Here is a 16480-nt window from a genome sequence, read left to right as displayed (position 1 = left end):
CAACGGTGAAGGGTGGACAGGAGCAATCCGTTATTCTGCAGCATGGCCCTAGTTAATGATCCGCTCCCTTGTTTGTACATACACAGATTAACAGAGCGGGACGTTAATGACCAATGGGAGCGTGCATCACCTGTCAGCAGGTGTGTACGCACTGGGTGATATAATGAGCTATATTGATCATAAGGTGTTTAGATGTGTAATAACTCCATTCACGGGGCTTTGGGGCATGATTCAAGTTAAATCGTGTATATATTATATATATATATATATATATATATATATGCTAATCTATTTACAGAAGCTTAGGAAATGCAATTATAAACAATTCAAATGCAGGAGGAGGTGCATATCCCCTCCTTACTGCATTTGCGATTTCTAAAACTGCAATGGAAACTGAGCAGAATGGTTCCTGCATGTGCAGTTCTGCAATAATAGGGAACTATGGGTTGGATCGCTTATGCCGGTGGTCCCAACTGGGGTACGTGTACCTCTGGGGGTAAGCTGCAGACAGGTTGGGGTTAGTGAAAATAATATTGGTAATTGCAGAAGAAGAGGAAGAATTCTCCCGATGTCAGAAGAAGTTTCCCATTGCCGTGGAGATGAACTTTGTCGCACCACTTCTGGTTCCATCTGCAGCATCATCACCGTCTCCTTGCGCTTTTGCCCCACCAGCAATCCACTAGGAGCTACCCGCGCTGCCCTCAGACACCCACATTCATCTGTCCAGCTATGTCATGGATGGAGGAAGCAGAAGAAATAATCCAACAGGCTTTAGCCGGAACCCCAGAAGCAGTACACAGCCAGCAGCTAGACACAGAGGGACTCGAATCCTGACATTGTAATTATTATTATAATTATTATTATTATAATTTTATTTATAAGGCACCACAAGTGTTTCGCAGCGCCGTACAAAGGAACAGTACAGGGAGACAAAACTTGGCATAACATTGAATAAATAACAAAAATAGAGTACAAATAAAGAGCACCACAGTTCAATAAACATTACAGCTTAAATATAAGTAGTGAGGACACAATCAACATACTACTAGAGGCTTGAGTCCAATGATGGAGATGAGTAATCAGTAATTATAATGCCCACTACTCCTTAATATAAGGATACACACATAGGCGAATCTAGAATTATGGTAATGGGTGGTCCCAGATCTAGATATAACAGCAGGGGACCTTTGCGCGGCGCAGCCGTGCTGCAAAAAAGGGGGCGTGGCCTCATGTGAATGGGGCGTGGCATCACACTTTAGACCATACACAGTAATACCCATTACACATAAAGCCACACGCCGTAATGCCAATTACACATAAGGCCACACACCATAATGCCCATTACACATTGTGCCACACATCATGATGCCCATTACATACTATATAACAAATTGTAATGCCCATTACATATTTGCCACATAAGTGCTGCTTACTGTACCTACGTGCTCATTGCTAGGGGGTTCTTGCTTGATGGCACCATAGTACCCATTACACATGATACCGCACACCATAGTACCCATTACACATGATGCCGCGCACCATAGTACCCATTACACATGATGCTGCACACATAATGTCCCTTACACATGATGCTGCACACTGTAATGCCCCTTACACATTAAGCCACACATTATGCATAATGCCCCCACATACTGCCGCTTGTAGCGTCCCTCAAGCAATGCCCCCAAAAGTGTCACTTACTGTAAATTTTTATATGAGCCTTCGCTGCTGCTGCAGGGAGAGATGGAGAGCGGTGCAGCTGCTTTTATGGGGAGAGGAGCAGAGCGCAGCGCAGAGCACACTCCCACTCCCCTCCTGGTGTCCCCTCTAGCAGAGTGGACATTTGAAATATTGTGCGCGCTGTTGTTGTGTGTGACGTCGGGGGAGCACGCCGGGCGCCGGCACCACATGATTAAAGGGGGGGGGGGGGGCGGGCTGAGGTGAAAGCGGGGAGAAGAATTGGAGCGGAAGCTGCAGGGGTGACAGTTATTGACAACTGGGCAGAGAGCAGGGGGCTGCCCGGCTGTATTCAGAGCACTGCAGGTCATGGCTGTTTGAAATAATACCCCTTTCACAACAGAAAATGCAGGGATTTCCCCGGGAATATGGTCCCAGGATCATGCAGGGACATTCCCAGGCTGACCCGTTATACACCAGCCTAGTCCCTGCATTTTCTGGTGTGAGGGGGAGAGACAACCACTCCCATCTCCCTACCCCCCTTTAACCAACCAGCTATATCTTCGGAACCAACTGACCCATTTGCATGAGACCAGTATCATATTGAAGAACTTTTGAGTGGGCTTCGAATGATTTTGGTCCCGTGAAACTGGGCTGTTTGGTTCCAGAGAAAACGGTTTAACCTCAATATCCCTGGAACCAATTAACCCATATGGATCCAGCCTGGTATCAGATTGAAGGCCCAGCGATTTGGGTTCGACTGAGATCAACCTCGAGCTTCAGTGATGCCGAAGGGGGAACTGGCAGCCGTTGAACTGGGTGGGGGTCGGAATTAGCGGGTCCCATGTTATCCTATAGGGAAACCGTTCCTGCTTTGCCTGGCAGTATCTCCGGTTCCCAGGGGGCTAGAGACTCAGGGCTGGGCTCGTTGGAAAGCCCCATCCCTCAGCTCCAAGATGGGCTAATGGGTGGTCCTGTGCACCCCCGGACCACCCACAGACCAACACAACTACAAAATCAGTTGATTTAAGTAGATTTCAAATCAATTAAAAATTTACACACACACACACACACACCCCCCAGAACTGTCTCTGTAACATTGGATTTACGTAAAACTCTGAATCAGGCCCTTTATCAATTTATTATGATATAATTTATTTACAGTTTCTTATATAGCACATACATATTACACAGCGATTAACAGAAAATTTTTGAACATTCACATCAGTCCCTGCCCTAGTGCAGCATACAATCTATATTCCCTGGTATATATACACGCACACAAATTCACTCTTGGGTTAATTTTGTTGAAGCCAATTATCCTACCAGTATATCTTTTGATTCTGGGAGGAAACTGAGTAGCTAGAGGAAACCCATGCAAGCACAGGGAGAATATGCAAACTCCACACAGTTACGGACAGGTGGGAATTGAACCCATAACCTCAGCGCTGTGAGGCAGTAATGCTAACCATTACACCAACCATGCCCAATTATCAAATTAAAGTGCAAAATTCAGGAAAAGGCACACAGTCTGGGTAATATATGCTTACCTGATCTTCGATAACTTTTTCCAAGGCCATATTGGTACGAGTGATGAAGTGTAATGGAGGCGGTGGAATTGGTTCTTGACACAACTGTTTTTGTCTATTGAAAAATAATAGTATGGATTTAATATACGTTAACTAGGTAATAAATGTGTAATTAAATCTGCCCTTAGGTGACCTCATATGTTGCACTCTAAGCTACGAAACTGGTTAGTGCATTGGTTGGCAAATTTCTTATATCACGGTGTCTCAAAGTAATTTGGATAAAAGGTTGTTTTTGCTAAATGTTGAAAAACATAAAAAAATTAAGTAAATTGTATCTACCTGTCCTTTTTTTTTTTTATGTACAGGTTGAGTATCCCCTATCCGAAATGCTCGGGACCACGAGCATTCCGGATAGGGGAATTTTCCGGTTTTTGGAATACATTTTTGTAGCCATACTTACCTGTCGCCTGATGGTGTCCGGTGGTCCCTCGGCGTCCGCGCAGTCCCCGGGCGTCCACAGCAGGCCTCCGGCATCTTCTCCTGGTCTCCAGCCGTCCCAGGAATGCATTGCGCGAGTGTGCGCGCGCACCGGTGACGTCACCGGCGCGCGCGCACACTCGCGCAATGCATTCCTGGGACCGCTGGAGACCCTGGAGAAGATGCCGGAGGCCTGCTGTGGATGCCCTGGGACTTGGTAAGTATGAAAAGAGGGTTAGGGGGGTTAAAAAAAATAAAATTCAAATGATTCCAACAACCACGGTTTTTGGAATAATTCGGATAGGGGATGCACAGATAGGGGATACTCAACCTGTATTACATTTTTCATAAAAATTACAAATGTGTATATTTCATGTATATCATTTTGATTAGATTTATGCCACTCAATACACTATAATACAATACATACAAATTTTGACATATAACACTAAGACGGACATTCATATTCCAGGGTGGAAAGTTTACATTGTATCTAAACCTTTCAAATAATACATATAGTATGTTTCCTAGTTTCCTACTTCTCCATAGCTCCTCAAGTGGGATGTATACATTGTTCCATATATAGTTGCCATCTGTACCAATTTTTTTTATTATATTGGAGTTATCATCTATATCAATTGTTTCCATTCTATAGCTGTAGTTAATTTTTTTTATTATTAACAATATATGAAGAACATATTCTTGTTTCCAATATTAAGCTAGGGCTGCTTTCATGGCTATAAATATGTGGTTGAAAATAGATAGAGAGGTCACATTTATCTCTTCAGTACATATATGCAATAAGGCCAATTGAGAAGTTATTTTTACTCTAAGACCCAGTACCTGAAGTATTAATTCCTCTACTTTGGTCCATAAGGATTCGATCACCAAAAAATATGCACAATATGCCCCCTTTCTGCCCTACATTTCCAGCATGAATTCATCTTTTCCGGCTAGAACTAATAAATCCTATTTGGAGTTAAATAGACCTGGTAAAAAAAAGTTTTAGATATTTTTCTATACAGTATGTGATATCAATTTTGACATTTTATGTATTGAGCTAAACACATATCACCATTCCACTATAAGGTTACATTTATTTATTATTCCTATTTAAGCTTGGCTTTATTTTTCCTCTGACTTTGTTTTTGCGAACAGAGTATCAAAATTAGATCCCTCCCTTCTGGTTATTACGTTATTCTCTTTACCACATATTTTGAGAGGGCCCTCATGGTATACTCACAGGAAGGGAACAATTAAACTAGTACCCATTCTGTAAATATTTGTAAAAATCAGTTGTTGGAATTTGATACTTTACTTGGATCTGTGCAAATTATAAAATTCCATTGTCTAAATAAATCTATTCCATTGTACAGATACCTTTAGATGTCCATAGATCCAAATTCAAGTTTGGGATAAATTTGCTCAATGTCTGGATTGATAAATAACTCAATGGTGTCAAAAATCGCACTTGGTAAATTATTAAAAGATCCCGAACCTATAATGTAGTTTTTGTTGATTTTGAAACAGTATTTTAAAGTCTTCTACTCTGTGGGGGGATCTACTAGTTCATTTATTTTAAACTTGCCGACCAATTCATCTTCTAATTTTGCCCAAGGTTTAATATTTCCATATATATGCCATTCAGATACTTGATTTAATAAGTAGGCATATTGATACATTTCTATATCCGGTAGATCTAGTCCACCTTTTGCTCTTGATCCCATTAAATATTTTGTTGCAATTCAAGCATTTTTTTCCCGTTATTTCTATATATAGTTTAATTAAATCTATCTATCCAGTATTTTGGGAGTATTCTTGGTATGGACCGGAAAAGAATTCAAAAGAATGTTGGTTCCTGATTTATTAAGCAGCCGTATTGAAAATACGGCCGCTAATTGGGGTAAAATGGCCGCAAATATACGGCAGGAAAATACACTTTATTTTCCTGTCGTATTTGGCAGAAGCCTGCACGAATCAGTCAGATCCGTGCAGGCTTCAGTGTTAAAAAATAGAGAAATAAATAAATAAATTAAAAAAAACAGCCGTAACCAGCACCAGGCTGAAAGAGCCGGGCCGGTAATAAAAAATCAGGAAATCCGACAAATAGGGTTTCCCGGTTTTTTAAAACCAGCCCCAGGTCCGGGGCTGGTTCCCAAAATACGGAAGCTGGCGGAGAGGCGATCATGCGGGTGCCGGCAGAGAGGCACTCCATCTGCCTGAGACACGAGCGTCTCATATGCTTGTGCGTCTCAGTAATTCGTGCGGCAGGGTATGGCAACCCTGCCCGTGTCCGCTTCAGGGAGACGGTCAGGGTTAGGGGTTCGGTAGCGCGTGCAACTTGTGAACAAAGGGGGAGGGTGCAGTGTGCAAGTGTGTCTCATGTACAATAAAGAATGCATTAGCCAGTGCTTCATATTACACACTGGCAATTGCCTCCATTTCAAACCCCCACTATCCCCGTCAGCTTGAAGCATGGCGAGCGTCCGCGTCCTCCCGACCTGTTCATACCCCACTATGCACGTTGGCGTGGAGTTGATTTTATAAAGTGTGAAGAGCGCAGCGAGCCACCGAGCCCCGCGAGGGGATGCGTAAAACAAGCCCAAAGCATGGTGAGCGCAGCAGAATTCACGTTAAGTAATCCGCATCCCCTCGCAGGGCTTGTTTTACGCGTCCCCTCGCCATGTTTCAGGCTCGGTAGTTCGCTGCGCTCGCCACACTTTAAAAAATAAACTCCACGCTGGCGTGGATAGTGGGGGTATGAACAGGTCGGGAGGACGCGTACCGTGTCCCCACGCGGGGCTCGCTACGCTCAACACGCTTCGGGCTGACATGGATAGTGGGGGTGTTTCACGAACACATTCACACCTGTCATGTCAGGCAGGTTAAAAATTGTCAGTGGTTCCCACACAATGTAATAAGCACTGACACAACGCTGACTGACTACGCTAACTGCATAACACTGACTGACTACACTAACTGCGTGAGCTCTGGTTAGGTGTGAACGTACGCACAGTCGCAGACACAAGCTGACTATGCTGACTACGCTGGCCGCAGGAACACTACGCTGATTCTGACAGGGACACTACGCTGACTACCTAGATCCCATGTGTTATTGCCCCAAAACAAGTGATTTTTTTGGGAGCGAAAAAAAGGACTATAGTTCCATGGGTCCATTTATTTTGTTGACCAAAAAATGATTGCATCTAATTAGATACCCCCTTAGTGTCAGTTACAGTATGTGGTGGTGAAGCATTATACCCACACAATACATGTGGTTATAATACATATGTCCTACAGTTTGGGAACTAGTGGGTTAGTGAATGTTTCTATAAAACATGTTTTTTGCATACAACAAGCTTATTCTCTTGGATATTCCTACCTTTTTAGATCTAATATGCAAACCATACTTAGTGTTTACATAATCTCTTGCAATCCACATGCCAAATAAAGGCTATAAAAATCAAATATTGATTCCAGCTAGGAGCCGAATGCAGTAAAACAGCCATAAACACAATTTTTTAAAATAAAAATGGACATATTTAAATACCTAGAAATGCAACACATGGGTTTTTCATTTAAGGTTCTATGGATATTTTGAGTTGGGAAGATTCATGTACTAGCTTGCAAAGCAAAAGCAGCCCATTATGCAAAGAAAATTTTATCTTCCAAGCATCTAAAAATTCCTTGAGTTATTTCAAACCCTAGATCTTGCTACATTACAGAGTGAAGTGCACTTCTCTTCCTGCATTACCACAAAAATACACGACGACTGACCATTACCATCTTTACTATGGACAGGCTCAATATCGCCTAATGGCCCTAGCATGCAGGACAATGTCATATGGCCAATTGATCAAAACAGATGTTGAAACAGGGATGGGACTCTGGGAGAAAGTAGAACATACATTACAGACATTATTATGGTGCCCTAAACATGACAGTCACTGTAACTAGCTACTGATACCTATGCTTTATCATAGACACGCCATGACAGTCACTGTAACTAGCTACTGATACCTATGCTTTATCATAGACACGCCATGACAGTCACTGTAACTAGCTACTGATACCTATGCTTTATCATAGACACGCCATGACAGTCACTGTAACTAGCTACTGATACCTATGCTTTATCATAGACACGCCATGACAGTCACTGTAACTAGCTACTGATACCTATGCTTTATCATAGACACGCCATGACAGTCACTGTAACTAGCTACTGATACCTATGCTTTATCATAGACACGCCATGACAGTCACTGTAACTAGCTACTGATACCTATGCTTTATCATAGACACGCCATGACAGTCACTGTAACTAGCTACTGATACCTATGCTTTATCATAGACACGCCATGACAGTCACTGTAACTAGCTACTGATACCTATGCTTTATCATAGACACGCCATGACAGTCACTGTAACTAGCTACTGATACCTATGCTTTATCATAGACACGCCATGACAGTCACTGTAACTAGCTACTGATACCTATGCTTTATCATAGACACGCCATGACAGTCACTGTAACTAGCTACTGATACCTATGCTTTATCATAGACACGCCATGACAGTCACTGTAACTAGCTACTGATACCTATGCTTTATCATAGACACGCCATGACAGTCACTGTAACTAGCTACTGATACCTATGCTTTATCATAGACACGCCATGACAGTCACTGTAACTAGCTACTGATACCTATGCTTTATCATAGACACGCCATGACAGTCACTGTAACTAGCTACTGATACCTATGCTTTATCATAGACACGCCATGACAGTCACTGTAACTAGCTACTGATACCTATGCTTTATCATAGACACGCCATGACAGTCACTGTAACTAGCTACTGATACCTATGCTTTATCATAGACACGCCATGACAGTCACTGTAACTAGCTACTGATACCTATGCTTTATCATAGACACGCCATGACAGTCACTGTAACTAGCTACTGATACCTATGCTTTATCATAGACACGCCATGACAGTCACTGTAACTAGCTACTGATACCTATGCTTTATCATAGACACGCCATGACAGTCACTGTAACTAGCTACTGATACCTATGCTTTATCATAGACACGCCATGACAGTCACTGTAACTAGCTACTGATACCTATGCTTTATCATAGACACGCCATGACAGTCACTGTAACTAGCTACTGATACCTATGCTTTATCATAGACACGCCATGACAGTCACTGTAACTAGCTACTGATACCTATGCTTTATCATAGACACGCCATGACAGTCACTGTAACTAGCTACTGATACCTATGCTTTATCATAGACACGCCATGACAGTCACTGTAACTAGCTACTGATACCTATGCTTTATCATAGACACGCCATGACAGTCACTGTAACTAGCTACTGATACCTATGCTTTATCATAGACACGCCATGACAGTCACTGTAACTAGCTACTGATACCTATGCTTTATCATAGACACGCCATGACAGTCACTGTAACTAGCTACTGATACCTATGCTTTATCATAGACACGCCATGACAGTCACTGTAACTAGCTACTGATACCTATGCTTTATCATAGACACGCCATGACAGTCACTGTAACTAGCTACTGATACCTATGCTTTATCATAGACACGCCATGACAGTCACTGTAACTAGCTACTGATACCTATGCTTTATCATAGACACGCCATGACAGTCACTGTAACTAGCTACTGATACCTATGCTTTATCATAGACACGCCATGACAGTCACTGTAACTAGCTACTGATACCTATGCTTTATCATAGACACGCCATGACAGTCACTGTAACTAGCTACTGATACCTATGCTTTATCATAGACACGCCATGACAGTCACTGTAACTAGCTACTGATACCTATGCTTTATCATAGACACGCCATGACAGTCACTGTAACTAGCTACTGATACCTATGCTTTATCATAGACACGCCATGACAGTCACTGTAACTAGCTACTGATACCTATGCTTTATCATAGACACGCCATGACAGTCACTGTAACTAGCTACTGATACATATGCTTTATCATAGACACGCCATGACAGTCACTGTAACTAGCTACTGATACCTATGCTTTATCATAGACACGCCATGACAGTCACTGTAACTAGCTACTGATACATATGCTTTATCATAGACACGCCATGACAGTCACTGTAACTAGCTACTGATACCTATGCTTTATCATAGACACGCCATGACAGTCACTGTAACTAGCTACTGATACCTATGCTTTATCATAGACACGCCATGACAGTCACTGTAACTAGCTACTGATACCTATGCTTTATCATAGACACGCCATGACAGTCACTGTAACTAGCTACTGATACCTATGCTTTATCATAGACACGCCATGACAGTCACTGTAACTAGCTACTGATACCTATGCTTTATCATAGACACGCCATGACAGTCACTGTAACTAGCTACTGATACCTATGCTTTATCATAGACACGCCATGACAGTCACTGTAACTAGCTACTGATACATATGCTTTATCATAGACACGCCATGACAGTCACTGTAACTAGCTACTGATACCTATGCTTTATCATAGACACGCCATGACAGTCACTGTAACTAGCTACTGATACCTATGCTTTATCATAGACACGCCATGACAGTCACTGTAACTAGCTACTGATACCTATGCTTTATCATAGACACGCCATGACAGTCACTGTAACTAGCTACTGATACCTATGCTTTATCATAGACACGCCATGACAGTCACTGTAACTAGCTACTGATACCTATGCTTTATCATAGACACGCCATGACAGTCACTGTAACTAGCTACTGATACCTATGCTTTATCATAGACACGCCATGACAGTCACTGTAACTAGCTACTGATACCTATGCTTTATCATAGACACGCCATGACAGTCACTGTAACTAGCTACTGATACCTATGCTTTATCATAGACACGCCATGACAGTCGCTGTAACTAGCTACTGATACCTATGCTTTATCATAGACACGCCATGACAGTCGCTGTAACTAGCTACTGATACCTATGCTTTATCATAGACACGCCATGACAGTCGCTGTAACTAGCTACTGATACCTATGCTTTATCATAGACACGCCATGACAGTCGCTGTAACTAGCTACTGATACCTATGCTTTATCATAGACACGCAATGACAGTCACTGTAACTAGCTACTGATACCTATGCTTTATCATAGACACGCCATGACAGTCACTGTAACTAGCTACTGATACCTATGCTTTATCATAGACACGCCATGACAGTCACTGTAACTAGCTACTGATACCTATGCTTTATCATAGACACGCCATGACAGTCACTGTAACTAGCTACTGATACCTATGCTTTATCATAGACACGCCATGACAGTCGCTGTAACTAGCTACTGATACCTATGCTTTATCATAGACACGCCATGACAGTCGCTGTAACTAGCTACTGATACCTATGCTTTATCATAGACACGCCATGACAGTCGCTGTAACTAGCTACTGATACCTATGCTTTATCATAGACACGCCATGACAGTCGCTGTAACTAGCTACTGATACCTATGCTTTATCATAGACACGCCATGACAGTCGCTGTAACTAGCTACTGATACCTATGCTTTATCATAGACACGCCATGACAGTCGCTGTAACTAGCTACTGATACATATGCTTTATCATAGACACGCCATGACAGTCGCTGTAACTAGCTACTGATACCTATGCTTTATCATAGACACGCCATGACAGTCACTGTAACTAGCTACTGATACCTATGCTTTATCATAGACACGCCATGACAGTCACTGTAACTAGCTACTGATACCTATGCTTTATCATAGACACGCCATGACAGTCACTGTAACTAGCTAATGATACCTATGCTTTATCATAGACACGCCATGACAGTCACTGTAACTAGCTACTGATACATATGCTTTATCATAGACACGCCATGACAGTCACTGTAACTAGCTACTGATACATATGCTTTATCATAGACACGCCATGACAGTCACTGTAACTAGCTACTGATACATATGCTTTATCATAGACACGCCATGACAGTCACTGTAACTAGCTACTGATACCTATGCTTTATCATAGACACGCCATGACAGTCACTGTAACTAGCTACTGATACCTATGCTTTATCATAGACACGCCATGACAGTCACTGTAACTAGCTACTGATACCTATGCTTTATCATAGACACGCCATGACAGTCACTGTAACTAGCTACTGATACCTATGCTTTATCATAGACACGCCATGACAGTCACTGTAACTAGCTACTGATACCTATGCTTTATCATAGACACGCCATGACAGTCACTGTAACTAGCTACTGATACCTATGCTTTATCATAGACACGCCTTGCGTTACTTTTTTATATTTATTGTCCTTGAAATTTCATTAGCTAATGCCTTCTTTTATTTTAATTAGTTCCTCTTTTCTGCTAATGTTGATAAAAACTTAAATGAAAAGTTATGACACTAGTAATTGCCATTCTGTCTACTGAATTGTATATAGATTGTGAGAAGATGTGTTCATTATGTGCTTATTGTTACCAATATGTCAATTGATTACACATCTAATAGCTTTCTTCAGTGTTTGGCAGAATAAACATCCTTGAGTTGCATTTTGAATAAATTGAAATGTAAACTCTACATAATTTGATATTAGTCACAACCAAGCACAGCACAATTCTTTCATTATTATTACAAAATCAATGAGCTTGTGAAAGGTTTAACATGATGTACATAAACGGAAATCTTCATTGTACTATAGAATAACTAAAATAATCTACAAATGGCAGTCTATGGAGCATAAAAGTGCATAGAAATTGGGGATGACATTGGGGTAGTTCCCACCCTATTCTTCTGCCTCCGTATACTTCGAAACAGAGGGGTTCATGTCCAATTAACAAGCACAATATTAACCTTTCAGCATGGTGTATGCACAATAAAAAAGGACTGTATCTCCTTGTTGCACTGTTCTATGCTTATAGAAGCAGAACAGTGCAGATACATTTTATGTTGTATGTATAGCAAAAACAGCATATACGGATCATAGGAGACATATACAATATGTTATGGCATGGACCTTTTTTTTGAACTTGTTTAAAAAAAATAAAAACAAGTATCCCCCTTAACCCAGAAGGTGCAGCAAGCTCTAGTGATCATAGCTGAGGCTGATGGTGAATCTATGGTCCATGTTGGCATCCCCGGCCACCCTGGTCCCCTAAGCAAATTCGCCCAGTTTAGCTTGCAAGAGGTCTGCACTCTGCCTTATAGACAACCAGCTAATGGCCTCAATAGGAGCTCTCGCTCTCTCACAGAGGGCTTAATCCACCCCTCTCACATTCAAGCTCTATAGTAGTCTCACCCACCACATCTTGGACACATGCATAAGGAACTAGGCCCAAAAGTAGATCTTTTATTATTTATTAATTTATTTTTTTCTTTTACAGTAAGCAGAATATACAAATAGTCAATATACTGTACCAGGAGTACGTTAGGTGCAGAAGTGCAGAAAGAGATGACTCTCAGCTCCCTGTTCCTCTCATGATATTGCCTATTTTGATGATAATCATGTTTCTAGGGACATGGCCTCATCATCGGAAGACAAGTCTGTTTGTTCATAGTGGGTAAGGGGTTCACACATCCACATATCAGCTGCCATATAGGAATAAATCCTACTCACCACTGATACAGTATATGCTGTATGTAGATAAATACTAAGTGGGAACAAGATAAGCATAGTCTAAACACTAAGGAATGCTTAATATTTCTAAATATTTTAAAGCCTTGAAACAAATTTCAATACATTCCATTTAATTAATTTATTGTTGATTTTTTCTGGAGTTAAATATTACGTGCATATATATCAAATAATACTACTCTGTGGCTGCTCTATGTAATTACACACTGATCCTGAACAGATCCGGAGTAAGCCCGTTGTTACTCTGTTTTACTTGTGAATCTGTACTTATACAGAGATACTGTACTCTGAGCTTGGTTTTACTCTGCGAGTGCCTGATCCTGTGTGTTCCAGCCTATACTGACTCGGTTAAGAGCTTCTGTTTGTGTACCTATGGTACACCCATCTGTCTGTAACCAGGACTTCCCTACGGTCTGGAGCCACTGTATGTCTTCCTGTGTTGCTGTGAGCATCCAGTCCACTATTTGTTTGCCTGTTTACCTGTCTGTTACAGTACTGTGTTGCTAATAGCAATTATTGCCTCTCTGTGTGTCTGTGACTGGCATTGCTCCACAGTCTGACCCTGTCTTTCCCATTGTCCTTGCCAGTGTTGTTCCATTGTCCGGTCCTGTACCTTTGCCCACCTGTACTGGTGCTGCTCCGCAGTCTGCTCCAGTAAGTCCATTTGTGAGTAACCAGCATTGCTTGCAATCCAGTCCTGTCTTTTAACTGCCTGCATTGTATTTAGATGCTGCAGCGACTGCCTTCCTAACACCTCAGCCATTGTGGTTCACTACCCAGTGGTTGGTTCCTACATCTCCAGTACTGTGGCGTTAGTGTGCCATCTGCCGCAGTGGTTCCATGCGTCACACAAGGTAGTATGCTAAAGTGTCTTGTTTTTCCTGTGTGTCTGGTTGTTCCTTTTGTGTCCCAGTCTGTCTCCATTTCTGTAATTGCCTTGCAGGAGGCTTTAAGGACTGCTGGGCAAAAGCAACTGTGTCACCCTTTCATCCAGTGGCAACACTCTGTAACTAATTGGGGATATTAAGGATTAGGCTGCGGGGGAGGGAGGGCTAACGTTAGAGGCGTGGGGGCATACTCAACCAGCCCCTATTGGAATACTCATCATCTGGATGCCACTGTTAGCCTTCAGACATCCAGCATGCTGACCAATGAACAGCATATAGAGCAATGCAGAGGAAAAGAAACTCAGTTTTAGGAGTTAACAATAATAAGTTAAGTTTGATTATAGGAAAAAAATGATATGAGAACAATAATCACCTTCCTTCAATATTACATACTTTCCTAATATGACATTTCTAAATAGGCTAATAATAACATACAGTAAGCATTTCTTATTTCTACTCCATATATATTGTTAACAATCTGAATGTTTGATAAGCACATCATGTGATCTGGAAGAGGTTTATTACAAATGTTTCATTAGTAATGAGAAGGAAGTGTTCATGGACAGGAAAGTAACACTAGTCAATTGACATTTACGTACTCATGGATACCTGACTTGCATTTGCTCTGCAAGCTTTGATGAAAAACTACAACTAAAGTGACTATACATTATATACAATTATAAAACCGAGGCAAAAACTCATTGACATAATAGTTGTGCAAGTTATGATTTCTGATTTCATTGTTTGTAATTGTCCAGTATTGTTTCACATAATAAATTAATATGACAAAGGTATTATTGCAGGAAAACCTGCACACGATTTCTAGGGTAATTTACTACTCATTTTTATGGTTTGTTTTAAAGTATTCAGCCTCATGCCATTATGCATCCACCACACTCCGTTGTGATTTCTAATATCCGTAGAATTTACAGTAAGTGCTTTAATATTCTATACACTGGACAATTTATCTACAGAGAAATGACAAAATCTATAGTACTTAAGCCAGAATCCTATAAACATTCAGCCTGATTAAAGCTAAGAAAAGATAAAAAAGTAAATGACAATTCCGAACGTCTGTGATATGCAAAATATAAAGTTTATACTGTATTAGAATGCATGTATCTTTTTGTCATTTTAGCTGTTTACCAGTTTATAATGATTTTGGGTTTAAAGTGCAGATATCAACTTTATTTTGGAGTATTCACATCTGAACTGTCGGAAGAGATTAGAAATCACACCTGTCTAATATGTAGCCCCCTCTTTTGTAAGGTATCAAAAGAAATTAGACGAATGTTTATTTCATGGACAGGTCTGGACTACAGTATTCCTAATTTTTTTTTAATCAGTCTTGATTCTAAATATGGCATTTTCATTCGGAAACAGTTGCTATGAACCCACAAAATGCAGTCAAAAGAGATCTCAATACAAGTGAAGTAGGCCATCCTTAGGTTGCAAAAACAAAATAAATCCATCAGAGAGACACAGGGAACCTGAAGATTGGCAACATCAACTGTTTCTGAGAAAAAAAGAATATACAGGTAAGCTCAGCAACAGTAAAAGGCCTTAACGGTGGTGGAGAAGCCTTTCCATGGTAAAGAAAATATACTTTGCAAAATCCAGCTAAGGAAAGAACAGTCTCCAGGAGGTAGGGATATTTATATCCAAGCATACCATAGGACTTCAAAAAACAAATACAGAGGGTTCACCACAGTGTACAAACCATTAATAAACTACCATATAGAAAGGCCAGGTGACTTTGCCAAAAGAAGATCTAAAAAAAAGCCAAACCAGTTCTGGAACAGCATTCTTCGTGCAGATGAAACTAAGATCAACCTGCACAAGAATGATTAAAAGACTCATGATCTGAAACGTACCAGATGTTTTGTAAAACACGGGGGAGGCAGTGTTATGGCATGTTCCTACATGAATTCCAGTGGCACTGGGTTATAGTGTTTATTATGATTTCATAGAAGACATAAGCAGCCAGATGATGTCTGAAGTGTATATAGAATACTGTCTGCTTAAATTCAGTTGAATTCTGCATATTTGATTGGATTTTGCTTTCCAGTGCAGTTGTACTATTGGACGAAAGCAACTCAAAAGTTTTTTAGGGTAAGGTAAAGAAATATTCTGCAATAGACAAGTCAATCACCAGATCTCAATCTGATCGAGCA

General features: G+C 41.0%; 1 protein-coding gene across 3 annotated transcripts in view; it reads right to left on the bottom strand.

The window, feature by feature from the left end:
• TMEM232 (transmembrane protein 232) overlaps positions 1-16480 on the bottom strand; it is a 199217-nt gene that overhangs the window by 20070 nt on the left and 162667 nt on the right. For all 3 annotated transcript variants that reach the window (XM_083151677.1, XM_083151676.1, XM_083151679.1), the window contains one exon: positions 3228-3321. In XM_083151677.1, coding sequence (XP_083007803.1) covers positions 3228-3321 — 94 coding nt within the window. The remainder of the gene's footprint in view (positions 1-3227; positions 3322-16480) is intronic.

The sequence above is a fragment of the Crinia signifera genome, chromosome 1 (genome assembly GCF_055691185.1).
Source record: "Crinia signifera chromosome 1, ASM5569118v1, whole genome shotgun sequence".
Taxonomy (NCBI): Eukaryota; Metazoa; Chordata; class Amphibia; order Anura; family Myobatrachidae; genus Crinia; species Crinia signifera.
The sequence above is the reverse complement of the archived record's forward strand: the minus strand, read 5'-3'. Positions and strand labels throughout refer to the sequence as shown.